Source organism: Strongyloides ratti, scaffold srae_chrx_scaffold0000006 (genome assembly GCF_001040885.1).
Source record: "Strongyloides ratti genome assembly S_ratti_ED321, scaffold srae_chrx_scaffold0000006".
Lineage (NCBI taxonomy): Eukaryota > Metazoa > Nematoda > Chromadorea > Rhabditida > Strongyloididae > Strongyloides > Strongyloides ratti.
In genome coordinates, this window is record NW_020171514.1 from 441601 (window position 1) to 463286 (window position 21686).

General features: G+C 21.8%; 6 protein-coding genes across 6 annotated transcripts; 2 read left to right on the forward strand and 4 right to left on the reverse strand.

Moving 5' to 3' along the window:
• Nucleotides 1-517: 517 nt before the first annotated feature.
• On the forward strand, nucleotides 518-10663 carry SRAE_X000244100 (Zinc finger, BED-type predicted domain and Ribonuclease H-like domain-containing protein; the record flags this gene model as incomplete). Its single annotated transcript, XM_024645656.1, has 5 exons — nucleotides 518-665; nucleotides 787-948; nucleotides 7588-7969; nucleotides 8030-8273; nucleotides 8918-10663. 5 exons carry the CDS (start codon nucleotides 518-520, stop codon nucleotides 10661-10663), a joined length of 2682 nt encoding a protein of 893 aa, XP_024499917.1.
• SRAE_X000244200 (Hypothetical protein) lies at nucleotides 6238-6507 on the reverse strand (the record flags this gene model as incomplete). The annotated part of the gene is made up of 1 exon (XM_024645657.1): nucleotides 6238-6507. The coding sequence occupies one exon, from the start codon at nucleotides 6505-6507 to the stop codon at nucleotides 6238-6240; it is 270 nt and encodes an 89-aa protein (XP_024499918.1).
• A 1008-nt stretch (nucleotides 10664-11671) lies between the features above and the next one.
• On the reverse strand, nucleotides 11672-12898 carry SRAE_X000244300 (C-type lectin domain and Fibrinogen,alpha/beta/gamma chain, C-terminal globular domain and Fibrinogen, alpha/beta/gamma chain, C-terminal globular,subdomain 2 and Fibrinogen, alpha/beta/gamma chain,C-terminal globular, subdomain 1 and C-type lectin-like domain and C-type lectin fold domain-containing protein; the record flags this gene model as incomplete). Its single annotated transcript, XM_024645658.1, has 2 exons — nucleotides 11672-12412; nucleotides 12473-12898. 2 exons carry the CDS (start codon nucleotides 12896-12898, stop codon nucleotides 11672-11674), a joined length of 1167 nt encoding a protein of 388 aa, XP_024499919.1.
• Nucleotides 12899-13115: 217 nt separating this feature from the next.
• On the reverse strand, nucleotides 13116-14195 carry SRAE_X000244400 (Nematode cuticle collagen, N-terminal domain and Collagen triple helix repeat-containing protein; the record flags this gene model as incomplete). The annotated part of the gene is made up of 3 exons (XM_024645659.1): nucleotides 13116-13131; nucleotides 13171-14000; nucleotides 14052-14195. 3 exons carry the CDS (start codon nucleotides 14193-14195, stop codon nucleotides 13116-13118), a joined length of 990 nt encoding a protein of 329 aa, XP_024499920.1.
• Nucleotides 14196-16067: 1872 nt separating this feature from the next.
• Nucleotides 16068-17500, forward strand: SRAE_X000244500 (Rho GTPase-activating protein 68F; the record flags this gene model as incomplete). The annotated part of the gene is made up of 3 exons (XM_024645660.1): nucleotides 16068-16161; nucleotides 16204-17172; nucleotides 17223-17500. 3 exons carry the CDS (start codon nucleotides 16068-16070, stop codon nucleotides 17498-17500), a joined length of 1341 nt encoding a protein of 446 aa, XP_024499921.1.
• A 366-nt stretch (nucleotides 17501-17866) lies between these two features.
• SRAE_X000244600 (Sideroflexin-5) lies at nucleotides 17867-20779 on the reverse strand (the record flags this gene model as incomplete). The annotated part of the gene is made up of 6 exons (XM_024645661.1): nucleotides 17867-17965; nucleotides 18015-18055; nucleotides 18122-18824; nucleotides 18888-18924; nucleotides 19744-19932; nucleotides 19986-20779. 6 exons carry the CDS (start codon nucleotides 20777-20779, stop codon nucleotides 17867-17869), a joined length of 1863 nt encoding a protein of 620 aa, XP_024499922.1.
• Between the last annotated feature and the right edge of the window lie 907 nt (nucleotides 20780-21686).

Here is a 21686-nt window from a genome sequence, read left to right on the forward strand (position 1 = left end):
AAGTTTAATATGATTAGAAAACAATTGGCAGCTGTCGCTGATCTGTTTTAGGATATATCAAAAGAGTGCATCCATTGAAACATTTTGCGTATATTTTTTAAAAACAAAAAGACATTGTATTAGTGTCATTATTTTTACATCAATTGGACATATATTTACAAAGTTACCGATTACACAAGTTGTGAAGATATTACTTGATTATGTCCTCCCCAATATGAATCATTCATTGGTTTCATAAAATGGGAGGATCTATCAACATGATATTACTTGATCTTAGTGGCCATAAATTTATAACACTAAATTAAAGAGTTTTTCATTTTCATTTATATCTTTTAAACAATAAATATATAATATTTATCTTAAGCTATATCTTCTTTTTAACTTAGAAATTTTTACAATCATATTTATATCTTAATAATAAATTTAAATACTTTGCATACCAATTTATCATAAATTTTTTTATATTTTCAAATATATTGTAAAAATTCTTTTTTTTTTTTTATATTTAGAAAATACAATGACAAACTTTTCTAAAGCTGATACTACTACATCAATTTTGCAGGGAACAAATTTTAATATGCCCGTTTTATCTTATGGGAGAGACATTAACAACGAATCAACAATAAGAAATGCACTCCAAAGTTCAATTGTTTCCTTTGGAACAGGTAAGATTAAACACATTTCCATTTTTATAGCTATTGTTAAATAAAAAAAAAATTTTTTTATTATTGCCATTTTATTAAATATCATTCTTTTACATTTTATTTATTTTGTACTATTTTAAAGTTGAACCTAATATGTTTTGGAATAATATGAGTGGATTTCAACCAAAAATTTCTAATCCTATTCCTTTTCAATCAAATGCATTCTTCACATTACAAAATGTTCAACAAAAACAATTATTGACATCATTTCAACAAACACAACAAATTAATGTTACTGAAAAAAGTAAGTTTTACAAGTTAGTATACCAACTAAAATAAGAAAAAAAAAAAAAAAGATTTTTTTGTTAAATAATACATGTATGATTGTTTTTTAAATGGCATTTAATAGTTTTGCTTTATAAATCATTATGCACTTATATTAATGTGCTTTTTTTTAATATAATTCTGTATAAACATTATAACATTCACTTTCTATGATATGCTAGAATTTTTATTTTTGTTTTACTTCTATGAAATGAAAGCTATTTTTTCTTAACATCCGGTCATACAGTTTTATTGATGTAATGTTTCATCTTATAAATACTGAAATTTGTTTATCACAACTACATTAGTTTGATCTTTGTTTTGTTAATTTTAATTAGTTGAATTTTATAATGTACCCTTTTAATTATACATATATTAACGAAAGCTTAACTAAATACTTTATTTTATTTTTTAATTTTTTTTTTTTTGATTTTTATCAAAATATAAATATTTTAATTTTTAAAAAATTAACTTTATCTATATTTAGATAAAAAAATATTGATATATATAGTTAATAAAATAACTAATTTTTTAAAAATATATTATTTTAATTGACATTAAAAATATATTTAATATTTATATATAAATTCAATTTTATTTTTATAAAAATGGTATAATTATACATAAAAAATTTTTTTTCTTAGATATCTAGTAAAATATTGACTAAAATAACATTTCTTTAAATTATTCTAACTTTTTACCTGTCAACAATCTCCTTAATTTATTTATGACAATTTTGCATTACTTTAATTGCTTCCGATAACACGTCCTCTAACAAAAATCTTACTGAAAAGTTCTCTCCAGCGTCTTCAGTAATAAGTATATATAAATTTATGTATATGAATATTTGTTGGGAGATGTTAATATAAAAGATGGTTAAGATAGTGAATGAAAAAGGAAAAAGATTTTTATTTTATCAATTAGAATTAGTTATTTAATAATCAAGACTAGAATTATATATAAATATATATATATATATTTATATGACATTGTACGCTAAAAATGAAATTGATAGTATTTATGTATTATGGTCAATCAACAAATATATTTTTTAGACTATTATTAAGGTAATATTTAGTATTTAAAAAAATATTCTAATTTGTTAGCATTTAATTTTTAGATTATAAATCACGTTACAAAATGTTATTTAATTTTATTATTTTATAAATAAAAATATTATATATACATATATATATATAATTTTTTAATTTGTAATTTTGTAACTATAATAAAAAAGATCATTGAAATTTATATGCCTAGGATAATATATTTATTTATTATAAAATTTTCTTACGTAAAATATTTAAGATACTTTTATTTTAATTATTTATATTATATTATAATTAATTTGTTTAAATATTAATCTTAGTATTATATTTTGGACCTTAGATTATATTATGTAAGAATGTGTATAATTATATATATATGAGCTATTACACTTTTAAAATTAATTATCATTTTGTGTATGAGAAGGAAGTATGATTTCTATTAACAAATTTAAGTTGATATATAATAAAATCTGATATAAGATTTTAAATATAAAAGTCCTCTTTTCAATTGTATATCTCAGCTACTGCTATTTGTCAATGAGAAAATAAAACAAAGTTTGATTTTAAAAGATAGATGATCACTAAACATGACAAATTTTTACTTAGAGTGTATACATAGTTAGTTAAACACATCACACTTATCGAATTGAATCCACCATCATAAACAAAATTATAATTGTGCCTTTTTATTTCTCTGTGTTAATATATTAAGTAACGAAAAAATTGTCATAATTTCATTGTATTCTTTAATCAGCAATCAGTTTTTACTGCCTTGATATTGTAAGAAAATTTCTATCCATCGATAGTCATCATCATTTATACTTTAACGCTTCATTCCCGTCCACCATTATCAAATAGTTTGCTGCCTATAAAGGATACCGGTACGTAATTATTCTTACAACCCAGTTTCTTTTAAGTTCTTCTTTCTTTATCCATTTCATAATACATGGTACCTTTCTTAATAGTAACTGGCTCAAACCAAGTACTGGGTGGATGCGCATTCAATACTTCTATAATCAAGTTAAATCCTAGGACTTGTTTTTTCATTCATTTCCTAATTTTGGTTTCTTTTTGAAGATATCTAATTTTTACTAATAAAAATACAATACTTTTATATAATATATATATTCTTTTTAAAAATTTAAATATATAATATAATGCCATTATTATTATTCATATTGAATAATATTTAAATATTTATTATTAAATTAATTTATTTTATATTGTAATGTCAAATTTTAATTATACTTATCTTGTCTTTTCATAAAAGTTGCGCACAATTTTTCTATTTATATATATATATATAAATATATATATATATATACAATTTATATGTTTTGCCGTAAAAATGATTTTTAAATATAAAAGATTGTCTTCTTTTTTTTTTCTAACATAGTCAAGTCAAAAGTGAGTAAAACTTTTTATTACGCAATGGTATCAATTTAACGAGTAATCAAAAACATTTATATTAAACTATATTACAATTATTGCCACAATATAAAATGCTGGTTTTATAAAATTTCTAGCCGATTGTTTGCTCGCAAAATTATTTTCACTGAAATGTATTCTTTTTCATATTAATGTAAAAATATATATATTATCTAGCTGCAACTAACGACTTTGAAATACATTTTGATTCAAAACTTGTTTTAAAAATCTGAATATATCAAGAATTTTTGATCATCTTTGACAAGGAGTGTATTCCTAATTTAGATACACCATTCATTTGCGATAGAATCTTTTGAAACTTTTTTTTTATTATTTATATTTATTTATTACATTTTTTTTTAATTATTAATTTTAATAGTCACTTAAATTAATGAAAAAAAAAGACATTATTAAACATAACAAAAATAATTATTGTCACTATAACATTTTTTTTTATTTAGTATCTTTTAATTTCAGTTAGTGTTCTTTTATTGTCTCTTGTTACATAAAATTAGATGTCAATATACTGATAAGAGAATAAGAAGATGTATGTTATCATACTTCCTTTAATGATCTTGAGGACTTTTTGGTATACTTAATAAAAAAAACTTAACAGTTTTCTTTTTTGTTTATTTTAATTTTAAAATATAAAGCAACATGAATATGGTGTATATAAAATTACTATAGATATTTTTAAAAATTTTTATCAGTATTAGTGCAAAATAAGAATTAAATTAAAAATTTCTAGAATTATAAAAATTAATTACAATTATAAAATAATAAAAATGGCAAGCTTATTGTTATAAAATATAATTAATAATTAGTAATGTTAAAAAAAATATCTAGAAATTAATTTATATTTTATTTATCTATTCATAATATATAAAATTTATATTATTATATTGTAATGAATACTCCTCTCTACATTATATTATTTTTAATTAGAAAAAAAATATTTATAGATCTAACAATATTATCATATTATAATTTTTATTATTATCATTATAATTTATAATCACACTTACAAAATTATTTACCATACCAACAAAGTAAATTTTTTTGATAAATTTTTATTTAGACCTATTATATATGTGAACGGATTGTATTTTACAATTGTTTAGTTTTTATTCTTAATTGATTCTTCCTTTTTATCTTTTGACTATAGGAACTATTAAATAATACTCAAAAGTCTTACATTCCCGCATTTCAAGCACTTTCTAATTATTAGCCATAAATATATTCATATCGAGTTGTTTCTACTATATTTTTTGGACTTAATATTTAAGATATTTTAAATTTTTGCTTTTAAAAACCCTTCTTATCAAACTACCAGATTTTAATCTAACATTAAAAATATATATTTTGCCGCCTTTTACACTTGAGACTTCTTTTCATTTTTTGAAAAAAACTTTTACCACATAAATTCCCTAACTATCTTTAAATGCAATATATGGACTTCTTAGACAATTACTTTTGCCAATGCTCTTTATTTTATATTTGTCTCCGTTAACACCACTATTTTTGACCACTATAATATATATATATATTTTTATATTTATATATATATATATATATATATATTGGTTAAATTCATTTCTTTTAGAATTCAATTGTTCAATTTAATTTCATTTTTTAATTATGTTATCTTATTTTATTAACAAAATATTTTTGGATTTTATATAAAATCATTTAAATATACTTTTATTTTGATAAAATAACATAACTTTAATATATTTGGTTTGAAAATAAAATAAATAAATATAAAGATTTTAAATCTTTTGATGAACGGGTTTCTTCAAAAGTTTGTTGACATACAATCATTTACCAGGCAAAGTTTTTTCAAAGTTTTTAACTATTTAGTTGTTATCCAGTATATAACTATTCTAGCATGCATATTTTCAAGTTGGTAGGCTTTTTACTTTGATGTCATTTACTGGTAAAAATGCTTTCTTCTAAACCATAGGACTTTAAACTATGACAGATTTTTTAAAACATATATTCCATTCTAACAAAAAAAAAAAAAAAATGGAATAAAGTGCCAGTAGTTAAAAATTTAAAGTAGACAGTCTTCTAGATGATGATAGAAAAGAATAAGAAAATAAAAATTTGGTGCTAAGAGGGGTTAACGAAATATGACAATTCTTAAGTTCCATTTTTTTTTCTTTTAGTTTTTTTTTTCTTTTTATATTTCAAAACAAGTTTATATAAATATCTTTATTTAAAATGTTCATAAAGTTATTCAATAAAAAGTTTCATTAAATATTTCTTTAAAATAAAATAACAAAATTATATGTTATTGATAAGAAAAAATAATTATTTTAGTTTATTAACATTGTAACTAATTTAGAGTGATATAAAATATAAAAAAAAAAAATTTCACATGATAGATTTATTAACAGATCAAGGTGTATCTTTTAAACAAACACTTCTAGCAATTATAATAATTAGATAACATTGTGCAAAATAATATTTTTCTGAAAATTTTTACCGAATATCTTATAATTCTTTTTATTTATGTTAAACAAAGTTAACCTTTTTATCAATGTAAGGCAGTCTGTAGATATTATAATACCTGCCAACTTAATCTTCCTTGCCGTTCTTATTATTATTTTTATCTATCTTATTAGTAGTAATAATTTGTTAATAAGTATTACTGATCATTAAAAAAGAAGATGGCCGCAACTCTTTTAGTTATCAATCTAATTTGTCGCTATATTTTATAAAATTCTTGGTTAGTTGATCAGACGTTGCGGCTGATATCTTCTTCTCAAGATACGATTAAAATATTTTAGTTAAGATAGGATGGAACTACGATAGAATAATGGGATGGGATAAAATATGATGAGATCCCTAACTGCCAAGACAACCTCTTTGTTAGGACCTGCTATCATCGAAGCAGTTTGTTCGAATTGATTGTGTATATATCCATTTCCTTTAAACTTTTGCGGATCTGTTTTAGAAAAGTCGAAAAAGCCAACCCCAGCAGCAGTCATCGAAGGATAACAATAGTGAAATCTCTGCATTGTATCTTTTCTCTGATCAACATTGTCTTCTTCTCCCATTTTTCTTTTTAAAAATTTCAACACCTTATACTTGAATCTTGAAAATTTTTTTAATTCAATCCTGACATATTAATATTATAATATTTTTTTTTGCAATAATGCAATCACTACAATTATTAGCAGGTAATTTTTTTTATTACATATTAATAATATTAAGTATATTTAATATATGTCTAAATACAGATATATAAATATATTTATATGTGTATTGTTTAAAAATGGCAATATTTTTTTTCCTGTATAACATATTTTTAACTATTGAAATACTAACATTAATATATGCATATATAAATATGTTAAAAATTTGTGGTTATTAAAAACATTTATATGACATACAATTTAATTTAAATATAAATTTACATCCGTTTTTAAATGTCTAATATTTTTTTTTGGGAAGAAAAAAATCAAAACTTTTTTTTTGGCAAAAATCTGTTACAAAAAAATATTACTTCCTAATTGAATTTCAACATGCATTGGCGTCTATTTATATTATGTTATCAACTATCTTTTTTTACATTAAAAATTGCATCAATCTTTATGTATAATTTTTTTTTTTTTTAAATTATTTTACTATCAACATTTTTAACTTTTTGGTCCTTGAATTGACAAACAACTGTTTTTGAATGAAATAACAAACTTTACTTACATTACTATCTTTTCATACACATTATATTAAATAATTTTTTATCACATATTTGTTTCAATAAAAAGTGACTTGGCATCATTGGAAGGCTTTGTTTTAAAATTAATTTATAATCAATCCGCAGTTCAGACAACTGTCTGTCACTAGATGCTTGTTAAGTGCTGCCAGTAGTGTTACTCCGTTTTTAAGAGACTTGATCTTAAACTTTATTATTTGCAACTTCAAACTTATTCTCTATCCATTATTCACATTGTGTATAACAAAATTTTTAATTTTTAACAATATTACGTATAAGTTAATCTTCATGATTCATTTTTTCAATTAATCACGCTTAAATTTGCATAAACGTTTTAAATGTCTTTTTTAATCTAACATAAGTTTATTATATTTTTACTTTACTTTTTTTTTTTTTTTTTAAATATTTATTTCTATTTTAGGCAATCCAATGGCGCCGGTTTCTGATGCCAGTAACCGAATGCGGCGTAAAGGGGGCCGTGATAAGCGTCACTGGGCTTGGCAATTTTTCAATACTGGAGAACCATCAGAAAATGGAGGTCCACCATCTGCTCAGTGTAAACTTTGTGAAAGTATAATTAAATGGGCAGGATCGACAAATATTGGAAAACATCTTAGAAGAAGACACAAAGATATATTTCAAGATGAATCTATTAAAACAGAAATTGTTACAAGCCCTTTAAATCCAACAGCTGACGGTGTATCAATGGCACCATCTATTGCTTCACAATTAAATAATAACAAATTAACAGATATTAAAGTTAACAATTGTACAACTCCAGTAATTAAAAAAGAAGTCATAAGGTATTTTTTTTTTACTAATATTATTTACACTTTTTATATAAACTGTTATTCGTTTTTTAGTCGATCAGAAAGCCCTGTTATATCAAATAACATTAAGACAATAAATCGAATTCAAACTAATAACATTCAATCATTAATTAACTCTGCATCTAATAACAATACTTCAATAACGAATTCTGTTGGTGCCGCAAATATATGCAACTTGATTAATTCTAAAAGATCAGGAATTAGTCTTTCTAGACGTTATTTGGCTTTATATCACGCTGCCTATCCACTTGGAAATGTAGAAAATGAATTTTTCAAGGTAAGTAAATTTATTTGCATAGGACAATAAAAATAATCATTTATTCAATGAAGTTATTACTTTTGTGTTATCATTACACTAATGAAAGTAAGCATAATTTGTTTATGTGTATAATATTTTATCTATATATTCAAAAGATATTTTCGTTGTTGAAAATTTGATGGATATAGGTATATATTTTTATATTTTGCCTATACATATATTATCAATTTGTAACATTTAGAGAAGTGTTAAATTTGAAATAAACTAAAACTATTTCATTTACACACACAAATATATAGAGTGTTGATAATAGATATAGTAGTTATGAAATATTTATTTATATTTTTAAGAAATATATATATATATATTATAATATTGTTGATAGATGTTAAAAAAAATCATTGTTTATTTTTTTATTGATATATAATCTTTTTTTTTATTAATATTCATTGCATCGTTGATAAAATATTTGCGATATATTTATACAGAAAATTTCTCACAATTTAACTCTGATCAATTCAATATTAATTTTAATTGTTAAGTATGATATATAGTATATTGACTACAGAAATTATTGTGTATAAATAAATTGCAAATATTATTATTCACGATGGATTAGATATTTATAAATATATTTAATAATAACTTTTGTTTTTTTTTAGAAATTTTGTTCTCTTATAAATGCTGAATTACCTGATAAGAGAACGTTGAATTTAGATGCTTTAAATGAAATAACAGCAATCATAGATGATGGAAAAGCAATGCTTGGAATGTTATCTGAATTGACAATATCAATGAATGTTGTCATGTATAATGATAAACCAATGTGTGCATTTTTTGCACATTTTTTACATCCTGCTGAAAATAAACCAGTTGTCTTAGCCTTGCGTGTGATCTCATATGATGCGGTGCCAAATGCAAAAGAATTAAAAAAAGATTTAGATTCAATAATGAAATTTTATGATATTTCTGATAATATTTTGAGTTATGTTATCTTAAATTGTGGTTTTCAATTAATGACACAATTACAAGATTTACCACTAACGACACAAGCAGAACAAAATCGTGTTTTGATGGAAGTTCTTGCAAATCTTTTACGTGCCACAACAAGTGGTGAAAATTTAGAAGATGTTTGTAATTCAATATCAACAATGGAGACTGAATCTAATAATAATTATGAAGACAAAGAAGATAATAAAAAACAATCAAATGTAACTAATTTAATTTACAAAAAAAGATTTCATTACAACATACAACTAGAAGAATGTTATGATTTATTTGGTAAAGAAAGATTTTATAAATGTTCAGCTCATCAATTATTTGAAATAATTGAAATAGCTATTGAAAAATTTGATAAATTAACAAAATTAAGAGAAAAAGTGCTAGAACTTCTTGCTTTACTTTATCAATCTCCTGTAGCTATTTGTACTTTATCTAGAATGGGAATAACAAATATTCCATTTCCAACAGATTCATCATGGAATAGTGTATTAATTGCTTATAATGCACTTGTTGAATATCAAACATATGTTCAAATTAATACAGTTGCTGAAGGACAAAGTTGGAAAACATTAACTGAAGAAGATATCAAATTAATGTCAGAGTATGTTGAAATTTTTACAAAATGTAATGAATATCTTGATATGATACAAAATGGTACAGCGTCATATATATCAATGATATATCCTACATTACATGCTATACTTAATCATTTAAAAAAAGATTTATGGAATCAATTAAGTGATGTACCTAAAATTTTAGAAAAAGATATTCGTGAAACATTTAAAGATATATTAGAATCGGGTAAAGGTGATGCAAAAGATCATATTTTTATTGTAGCATCATTGCTTGATCGTCGTGCCTCATGGTTATTAACTGAAGATGAAAAAAAACTTGCCATGACAACAGCATTAACATTAATACAAAAAAATAAATCAAAATGTACAACAATTGAATCATCAGATGATGGAAGTCAAATGGATTCTAGTGATATTAATCAACAATTATTTGGACAATCATCATTGGCTTTAAGTAATCTTATTCATAATTCACCATTTAAAGATCTTGTTCAAGATAGATTTACAAGTTCTTCAATTGAAATGTCTATTGATTCACCAGAAAAAGAAGAATTAATAAGATATACACGTGAATGGGCATCACAACCAGTAGGTAGTGATTATACAAGTATGCAATTTTGGACATCTATGGGATGGTCATTTCCAAATCTTAATACTATTGCATCTTCACTTCTTGTTATACCATCAACAGCTACAACACTAGAAAATATTATAAATGAAGATACAGGTTCCGTATCAAATCCAAGAAATTCTAATAATGTTAAAGTTTCTGATGAAACAATGAATAGGCGAGTAATTGTTGCTTGTAATAAATGGCTTATTACACTTTAATACAACTTTTAGATAACAAAATAAAAAAATAAAAAAAGAACTTAAAAGAAATTAAATAAATTCAAGATAAATTAATATTGTATATAACGCAAAATATTAATCTGGTGTTTCTTGAGCAATTGATACGTAATTATGTATATCCCAAGAATAATTATACGATCTGCATATATGCATACTAATTAACATTCACGAATTAAGGAATATTATCTAAAACATTAATATAACAATAATCGTTCTTTCAAAATAACAAAATAATATTTACAAACCTAAAAATATTTTAGTATTTTTTGTATTTCACATAATGTATATTGGTGCCTTAAAACGACTGTACTGGTGTTCATGAGCAAATTATTATGTAGCAAAAGACAACAAAAAAAAAACTGTTATCAATTAAATTTTTTTTCTACAATTTATAAAAAGACAATTCAATTCATTTTTAGGGAGATATAGAATTTTTAACAAAAAATTGGTTTGATAATATTTGTCATTTAATAATTGTATTTAAAATGAATTGCTTTCTACCAGTAGTCAATTTTTTTTTTCATTTCTGATATACAAATACGGCTTTGAAGAAGATTTTGTATTTATTTTGTGCCATCAGTTACCATAGGATGAGAAATATTTTTATTCAATTTTTTTTTATATAACCATAATATTAAGTTTCTTTAAAAATTATTTGTCAACATTTTAATTATAACCTCACAAATTGCTTCAATTTATTGCCATTATTGTTAAATTTAAAAAAATATACAATTAAATATAATATTTTATTATAAAATAATGATTATATCTATTATGTACTATTAATATTTCCTTATCAATGTTCAAATTTAAATACATAAAATTTTTATCTTTTTTTTTTGCGTTTTATTTTAACATAAATAAGTTTTATAATTAATAATATCTTGTTATTAATATATAATTTGGCAAAATTATAAAATTTTCTATAAATATTTTCATTTTTCTTTGAATTAGAAATATTTATAACCTATATTATTTATTGATAAATCAATTAATAACTTCACGTATTGTTATTCTTGATTTAACTGGATTTATAATTTTTGTTGGTACAGCAATTGACCAACTAAATCCATAACCTTTATCATCAGCAATTGGTGGATTATATTGACCATTTAAAGACCCTAAACCACAATAATTATACCACCATCCACCCATATGAAATTGTGTAAGACATGGTGGGTAGGGTGTATTAATTTTATCAATTGTTGAAAATTTCCATCCATCTGAATATGAAAAATCATACCATCCATTTCCTGTTGCATTACCTGAAGAATTTGATATTCTTATTGTGTAATTAGTGTATTCAGGTAAAAGATTAAATGTAAAAAGTCCTTCCCAATAATTTGATGATGCCATAGAATCATTTTTATCTAATTTATTACCACGAATTTGTATTAATAATTCAACTTTTTCAAAAGAATTTGTAAATAATGATATTAATTCATTTCCTAACCAAAAATTAGTTTCACCATTACCAAATCCTTTTTTATATTCATCCCACGTTTTATTCCAAAAAACCATATCTTCATTTTCACGATCCTGAATTCTTACCCATCCACCATCATTAACATTCATATCACAATAAACATTTGTTTTCCTATTTTGTATATATATAGTATAAGTTCCAGATTTTGCAGAGGGATTTTGGTTTTTAATTTGTAAACAACTTTGTGGAAAATCAGAAATTTCACACATATAACATAATTTTGTTGATTTGTCTGCAGTATACTAAAAATAAAATAATAAAAATAAATAAAATATTGTTAGTGGTTAATAAAAATATATTACCCATTTATTTTTATTAAAGTTATAGTAAACACCAGTATTTTGAGAAAAATTTGTTATTTTTTGAGTTACAAGATTATTATATATATTTTCTTGTCCACTAATCCATTCAAATGTATTAGTAGAATTTATATATTCATAACCAATCCATACTTTTCCATTACAATTATTAAAATTATCTATTTTTTGTTCCAAATTTAATATTTCATTATTTTCAATACCATTTAAAATTGAAACTAAATTTCCATTATTTTTTCTACATACTTGTTGAGCAGAATCAAAATCTAGATAAGAATTTGTTTCAACATGTATACATTCACCAATAGTACTTCCATAATTTTGAATATAAGTATATTTATCAGGACATTGAATAGTTAAAATTGAAGGTATAAATGTAAAAAATAATAAAAATATAAAATTACTATTCATATCAATATTAATATGACTTTATTTTTTATTAATTATTAAAACTTATTATAATTAGTAATAGTGGTAAGAATAAAATATTTATAGTTCAATTTTTATCAATAAAATATTTTCAGTTCAATTTTTATCAATAAAAATTGTTAATAATAAAATATTTTATCATTTAATGTTAACACTTTGATAATATTTTATAAAGAATATAATGATTAGGTAAAATTTTTTATAATATCTTATCACTAAAATAATTAAAATGATAAAAAATTGATTTAATTTACAATTTTTTTTTTCTTCCAGTATTGTATTCATTAGAAATACTTGAAGGAGCTTCTTCAATTGCAGCATTTATTGCGGGTTCCGAATTTTCTGTAGTTTTCGGGTATGATCCACGTGGAGGACATTTACAATATTCACCATCATTACCAGGTGTTCCTGGCTCTCCTGGATTACCAGGTATACCATCATCACCAGGAAGACCTGGAAAACCTGGATCTCCTGGTGGTCCCCTAAAACCACCATCGCCATCAATTGTCATACCAGGAATTCCTGGTTCACCATCATCACCTTGTGGTCCAGGTGGTCCAGGAGGACCTGGTACAGATGAATGTCTAGCATATCCTGGTCTACCAGGTGGTCCTGGTTCACCACTTTCTCCTGGTTTTCCAGGTGCACCAGATTCTCCAGGAAGACCTGGAGGTCCAGGTCTCCCACTACTTTGTGAATTTGTTGATATACCTGGGGGACCTTTTGGACCCGGTAAACCAGGCATTCCTTTTCGTCCAGGAGGTCCTGGTTCTCCAACAGGACATCTGATACATTCTGATTGTTTTCTTCCTATAAATTGACTTTTATCTGCATTAACTCCAGGAATACCATCAGGACCTGGTTCACCATCGTCACCAGGTGTACCATCAATTCCTGGTTCTCCTGGTTCACCTGGAGGACAATTATTTGGACTTCTACCACAAGCACATTCAGGTGGCCATTCATTTTCTGTATCTTTTTTTTTACGAGATGTTACAAAAAATATATTTCTATAAATTTCATTATTATTTTGTTTATCTTCATTTATATTTATAATATCTTTCCATGTACCTTCAGTAATATCCTAAATATAATAATATATTATAAAATAATAAAAAAAAAAATGATAACTAACTTGAAATTCAGTTAAGTCTTCTAATGCATCATCATAGAAATTTGATATTTTATTAAAAAGAATAGTTGTTGTTATAAGTGAAATGAATATTACTCCAAGAGAAACAAAAATACAAAAAGTTATAGCCACTTTAGTTATTTCCATGATAGCATTTTTTTTAATTATTTTTTTTTTACATCTTTATTTTATACTTTTTTTTTATACTTAGAACATGTTTTAATTAAGAGGTGTAGTAATTGTTAATATTAAACTATTTATTAATTTAAAAAATAATAATAACAGGTTAACTAGATATTTATTATGGAAAAAAAGATAATTATTATACATAATAATTTTAACCATAGATAATAAAATGACAATCTATATTATTAATATATATATATTTTTATATTATATTAATTTTTACCTGAAATAATGATTTACCATTCAATCAAAAAGACTAAATAAAATTATGAAAAATAAAAATTTAATATGTATAGTTAAATTAAAAAATAATTGATTCTTCTAGTTTGATGAAAGGATATATATTTTTTATGTATAAAATTACAAAATATTATCATTGATTAATATTGTTTATTTTAATTGAGGCATTTATATTTAAAATAAATGCAGAAATATGTTTTTGTTTATCATAAAATTACTTTTTAAATTATACTTATTTAAAGATGTCTTATTATAAAAGATATTTTTATTAGTATAGTCAGTTTATATATACATTTATATATATAATATATATATATTATAAATTTAAGACATAAAAGTGTTTTGAGTGAAATATATGTATTTTATCATGAAACAATATTTAAAGTCAATTTTTGTTTCAAAAATATCATTTTTTCAAATATTTATTTAATATGTATTTATAAATATGCATTTATATTTTTTTTTATAATTGCTTAAAAATATATCCTGACAGTTGTATTATATCTAATATTAAATTTAAATATATAAAAATTATTTTGTTAGTTTAAAAAAAAACTAAAACTTATTTTTAAATCAATTTTTATTTTAAAAATATAATTCTATATTTATATTCAGACATAAATTAATACTCTATTATTTTAAATTAAAAAATTGTTTAATATATTGTTTATAGTTTATATATTAAATTTATATTATATTACTTATAAAATTGTTATATAACTAAATATTTTTAAAAAGTATAATTTATTTTTTACTTAAAATAAATAATTATAACTGAATATTAATATATTAGTATTAAAAAAAAAGTTACTTTTAACATTAACAATGTTAAATATAGATGGAAAGAATATTTTGTTATACAAATGTCATTATAGTTTATAGATAACTTATTCATTTTTGTCTCTTTCATTTTATACGCTTCAAAGATATAAATAATTTTAAAAGATACATTTTAAATATATTATAAACTTTTAAATTCTTTAAATATTAATAGGAAAAAAAAATATATATATATATAATATATACGTATATATATATATAATATGTACATATTTGTAGTTATTAAAATGAAAATATCTTAAGTTAATTGTATTAAATGTTTTAAAAGAACAATGAAAATTTTTATTTATAAAACATGATTATTTCATTATAAAAAAAAAGGTTGTCACACATTGTTAGAAAGATCAATATGCGATGTATTGCAAAGATGAGTTGTAATTACAAAAAAAAAAAATTTTTTTTTTCTTAAATGCGTTTATTTTACTATAAATATAATGTAAAACATTTTTATTATATTGAAATTATTTCATCCTCATTCTATTGTGTCAGAACGGTACCACTTATTTACAATTTTACTCATAATTATTAACTATTTCTATATATATATAGTGGTGAATTGTAACGCGAAAGACATCATCAGTCAAAAAGGAATATATTTGAGTAACCATTGTACTTGTTAAGCTAAATATATACGTTATTTATTTACATTATTTTTTTAAAGTATAATTTTCATTTTTCAATTATAGTGGCCGTTGATTTGTCGCATGAACATACATTTATTTTAAATTTATTTAATCACCATATTATTATAAGATGAATCAAGGAAATGAATATTATGACAAAGAATTTGTCGATCCTATTGATGGATTTGCAGATGATGATTTAATATCACCAAATGATATTAAAGGTAAGAAATATTAATATATTATATTTATTTTATATATATTAGATTGCGATCCAGGAAAAGTTTCACCCCTTGCACCAATTAAATCATTTTTAGAAAGAGATAATTTTGAAAGTGAACTTGGTTCACCATCAGATGAAATATATAATGCTGAATTTGATGAAATTAGTAAATTAAATATAGTTGATATTATTGCTGAAGGTGATAGAGCAGGAAGACCTATCATATGTGTATATGCATTTCGTCTCCCATCAACAAAAACTTTTAATCATGAAGTATTTCTTCAATTTTTACAACATATTCTTGATAAATATGTTGAATTAGATTATTCATTAATTTATTTTCATTATGGTCTTAGAAGTAATAATAAACCACCAATAAAAACAATTATTAAAGCATTCAATGCATTTGATCGTCGTTATAAAAAAAATTTAAAAGTACTTGCTGTTATTCATCCAACAAGATTTATTAAATTTTTATGGAAAATTTTTCAACCATTTATTTCAATAAAATTTGAAAGAAAGATGCATTATATGAATTCATTAAATGAACTTGATGATATTGTTCCTGTATCTAAATTAAATTTACCTCAACCAATAATTGATTATGACAATTCATTATCAGATACTACTAAAAGTATTTCATCACTCATTTTACCAGAAAATGGTATTCCGTTACCAACAGCACAATTTAATGTGTCTCTTGATTATATATTAAGTCATCATCCAGAAAGTGAATTACCACCAATTGTTATAGAATTGGTAACATTTTTAAGAAGTTATGGTTTAAAAACACAAGGAATATTTAGGTTATCAGGTGAAGTTAATAGAATAAATAAACTTCAACAACGAATTAATATGGGTGAAAAAATTGATTTCTTATCAGATGAAAGGTACAAAGATAACATTAATTTAGCTATTGTTGATGCATCTGCTTTATTAAAAGTATTTTTAAGAAGTTTAGGTGAACCTATCATAACAAATGCTTTATATCCACAACTTATTAAATCTTTAGGTATGTTAAAAATAATTATATAAAAATTATAACTATTTTTTTTATTATAGATGTACCAAAATATGAAAAAAAAGAGGGAGTAAAAAATTTTATTAAATTATTACCAGAAAAAAATTTAATTCTCCTTAAATATGTCATTGAATTTTTGTTAGATGTAGCTAATAATGAACATGAAAATAAGATGGACGCTAATAATCTAAGTGTTATTTTTGGACCAAATTTAACTTGGCCAACAAATCAACAAGTTCCTATTTCGCAACTAAATTCACTAAATAATTTTTGTTATATTCTAATTAGTGAATATGAATATATCTTTAGCAATAATTAGAATAATATATTTTTTTTTCAAAACAAAATGAATTTAGATTACTTAATTTATTCAGATTATTATTTACATCTATACAAATATATGTAAATAAAATATGAATTATAAAATTTTTTATTAATACTTTCACCATTATATATTTTTTTGGTAAAATAATACATTATATTGAAGTTATTATAGTTATATGAAATTATTGTTTATTTAATATAATATTTAATAAAACAAAATAAATAAAAGCAAAATAATTAATTATTATGTTAATTTTTTTTAATGATAAAAAAAAAATATGTCAATAAAAAAACAACAAACTCTTATAATAATTAATAAAAAAATTTGTGATAAAAAATAAATTTTGAATTTACAAATATATTATTTTAATTCACCCGTTAATCCATTTGGGAAATTCTCATCATATTCTGACTGTAATTTAAGATATTTATTGTTTCTTTTTCCTTGTACATGCTTTAACTAAAAAAAAAATAAAAAAATAGAACAATAATAAATAATAAAAAATTACCCTATTATACAAAGCAACACCAGATATTGATAATGTCATTCCTAAAATATTCAAAAATGTTATATTATTTTGAAAAAAAAATATTGAAGAAGAGATAACTATAATACGTTTTGAAGTATTTGCAATTGAATAACTTAATGCTGTCAAGTGATGAATTAATGTAAAAGCACAAAAATTTTGAATAAATGATATAAATCCGGATCCAAGTAACAACAAAACAAATTGAGTATCTGGTGGTATATAATCTATTTGTTCTTCATTATCAGACAAAAATAATATTCCTTCATTATAAAACCATAAAGGGAAACATAAACAAAATGCCATTTTTGAATTTAAAGATAATAATTGTAATGGATTTATACTTGTATCTTCAAGAATCTTTTTAGCTAAAACATTCATAAAAGAATATAATGATGTTGATGTTAATGATGCTATTAAACCAAATTCATCAAAATTTATTTCTGTACATGTACATAATATAACACCAGCAATAATTGGAAATAATGATAAATATATTCTTTTTGATTGTTTTTCATTTAAAAAAATTCTTGCAATAATTACTGTAAATATAGGCATTGTACATTTAACTGTTTGAGCATATGATATTGAGACTTTTAATAATCCAAAATATGTACTAACAACAGCCATTGCTTTACCAAAAGCAAAAGGTAATAACCATCGTAATGTATAACTAAATGATCTATGTTTTAATAAATTTGAAGATGTTTTAGATACATAAACTAATAAGCTAGAATATAACATAGAATTTAATAAACTATTCATTGCAACTGATAATGGATAAGGATAATCCTATAAAAAAAATCAAATATATAATATTTTATATCAAAATAAATATAATTATTTATTACTTACATTTAATACATATTTATTTATTATATTTCCACAAGCACTACAACCCCACCATATTAAAAATGTTATAATAATATAAATTTCATTGATAAATTTCACTGATAATACAGTTGTAGGAAGTATAGAATTAAATCGTAGTACATTTAAAAACATTATTATCTTTAACCTTCTTTATAATAAATAATTAAGTTTGAATAAATAACTTTTTTACTAAAAACAAAAATAATTTCAACGTGTACAAAATTGTAAAAAAAAAAATCAATTTATAATCAAAATATAACATTATTTAAAAGTTTATATAAGCTTCTTATTTTAATAGAGATGCAAATTTAAATAATCATATATTAATATCTGTTATATATACAAAAAGGTATATAATAAATATTAAATGTATAAAAATTTATAATACCAATAAATAAATTTAAAAAATGTTTATTGATATTTATTAATATCAAATATTATTAATTAATATTATTATAATAATAATTTACTAAATATATAAAATAATAACTTATAATTCGTCTCTTTTAATATAATGTAAATTTAAAGTTCCACGTGGTCTTTTGTAATATCTGGTGAAATGCGATAAAAATCTTTTGACTTTAAATAATTACTCTAATTCTTATTTTAAATATTTAAGTTTAAAATTTAAAAAATAAACTTTTATAATTTTAATTATTCTTATATATAAATTATTATACTATATTTATAATGAAAGATTTTTGCTTGAATTAATAAATTCGTAATCACAAAATAAGACATGAAAAACAGTATAATTTAAATAATAAAACTTTTTTTTGTAATGATCATATTTATGTGTAATATCATTAATCATTTAATTTAAATTATCACTTATTACATTCCTTTATTATAATATAAAATGTCTGAAGTTGTATTTTTTCTTATTTCATCTTCTAAATCAATAGTATTTATTTTACTTTCTTGAGGAAATAATGCTAATGCAACTGGTAATGAGGCTGCAAAACTTAATGTACAAACAATTGCATTAACAAAAAGATTTATTCTTTTATTTCTCATAAATTTATATCTAAAAAAAAAAGAAATATATGATTTTATTAGATTATATATTTAAAAACATACTTTTCAATAAAAGGCATTATACATGGTGGAGCTAATAATAATGGTATAGGTAAAAATGCTCTAGTACTAGCTGTTTCAAAAACAGCTCTTTTAGCAGCAATTTTAGATGTTCCAATAACTTTACCATTTTTATCATAAACATCTATACCAGATTCAATTTCAGGTAATCTCATTGCTAATATATTAAATGTACTAGCTAATGAACATGCTGGTAATGGTACAAAACGTTGAATGATTAATTTTTTAATAGGATCCAAATTATTTGATTTTTTTATAGCATATGTTAATGCTGTTGAAATACCTACAGCTGTTGATACAGCAACTGTATAAGCTTTTATATAAACAGAAGTTGGTTGTGGATTTGTTGAATTTCTATTGGCATAATTAACAGCAGCATTATGACTTTGATTCATCCATTGCCAAAAAATTATTTGTGGCCATGTTGGATTTGGTAATAACATACCTGTAACTGTTATCCAACCATATGGAACATATCCAGCCATACGAAATGGTGAAAAAATTTTTTCACCAGTATCTGGATGTAATATAGCATTACATACTTTTTTAGCTTCCCATAATTCTTTATCATTAACATTTTTTGTCAAACCAAGTTTATAATCATCCAACAATTTTTTACATTTTTTTAATTTTTCATCTGATGTTAAAAGTGTTCTTGGATCAATAACATCTAAATAATGTAAATACCTTCCAAAAAATGTATCTTGAGGAAATCTTTGAGAAGATATATCAAATTTAGGATATTTTGGAAATCCAAAAATTGTTTCTGAAGACATATCTTTTTTTTTCTATAAGATAATAAAGAGAATAATTAAATAAATAAGATGCAACAATTTAAGATATAAGAAATATATATTAGTTTATTGACATTTTTACTCTTATATTCATTTTAACAAATAAACACTAAAACAATCTATAATTTATATCTATTAAGAAATATATTCATACATTATAAATATATTTCTTTGTCATTTAAAACTTTTCTTTCACTTTCTAATTTAATAATAAAAGAAATATTTTGTTGTAACAATAAATATTCTTATCACTTTACCAATAAAAAAAAATTTTTTTTTGTTTATAATATGAGTAAAAAAATATAAATATCACATAAATAAATAAACAAAAAAAACTTTTAAAAAATAGTACATTTTAACAAAAATTATTAAAAGAACTTGAAATAATGGATAAAATATTTCTTTTTGTACTTTTAAAATAATAAATATTATAATTACATTATTTAAATTACAAGATTAGTACATTATGTTGATTTATTGTTTTGATAAAATAAAAACATTATTTAAAGAAATAACATGATATTACAATTAAAAAAAAATACTGTCATTAGATAATATTAATTAATGATAATTTGTATGAAATATTACGTTAAAACTATGTTATTTTTATGCTTTCTTTTAATGATAAAATTTAACAACCACAATAAATGTTAAAATCTTCAAAAAAATATGTTATTTTGTGTTTATTGTATGTTAATTTTGTGTTTATCTTATGTTTTTTCTTTGTATTTATTTTTGTATGATAGATAACAAATTACTTTTAAAGATAAATATATTAATATCTTATATAAAATATGATAGGCATTTACTAACTAATCTATTAAAATTTGATTACCCTTTCTTATAAACTATACAAGAAAAGAAAAAAATTTTTTAAATTATAATAAAT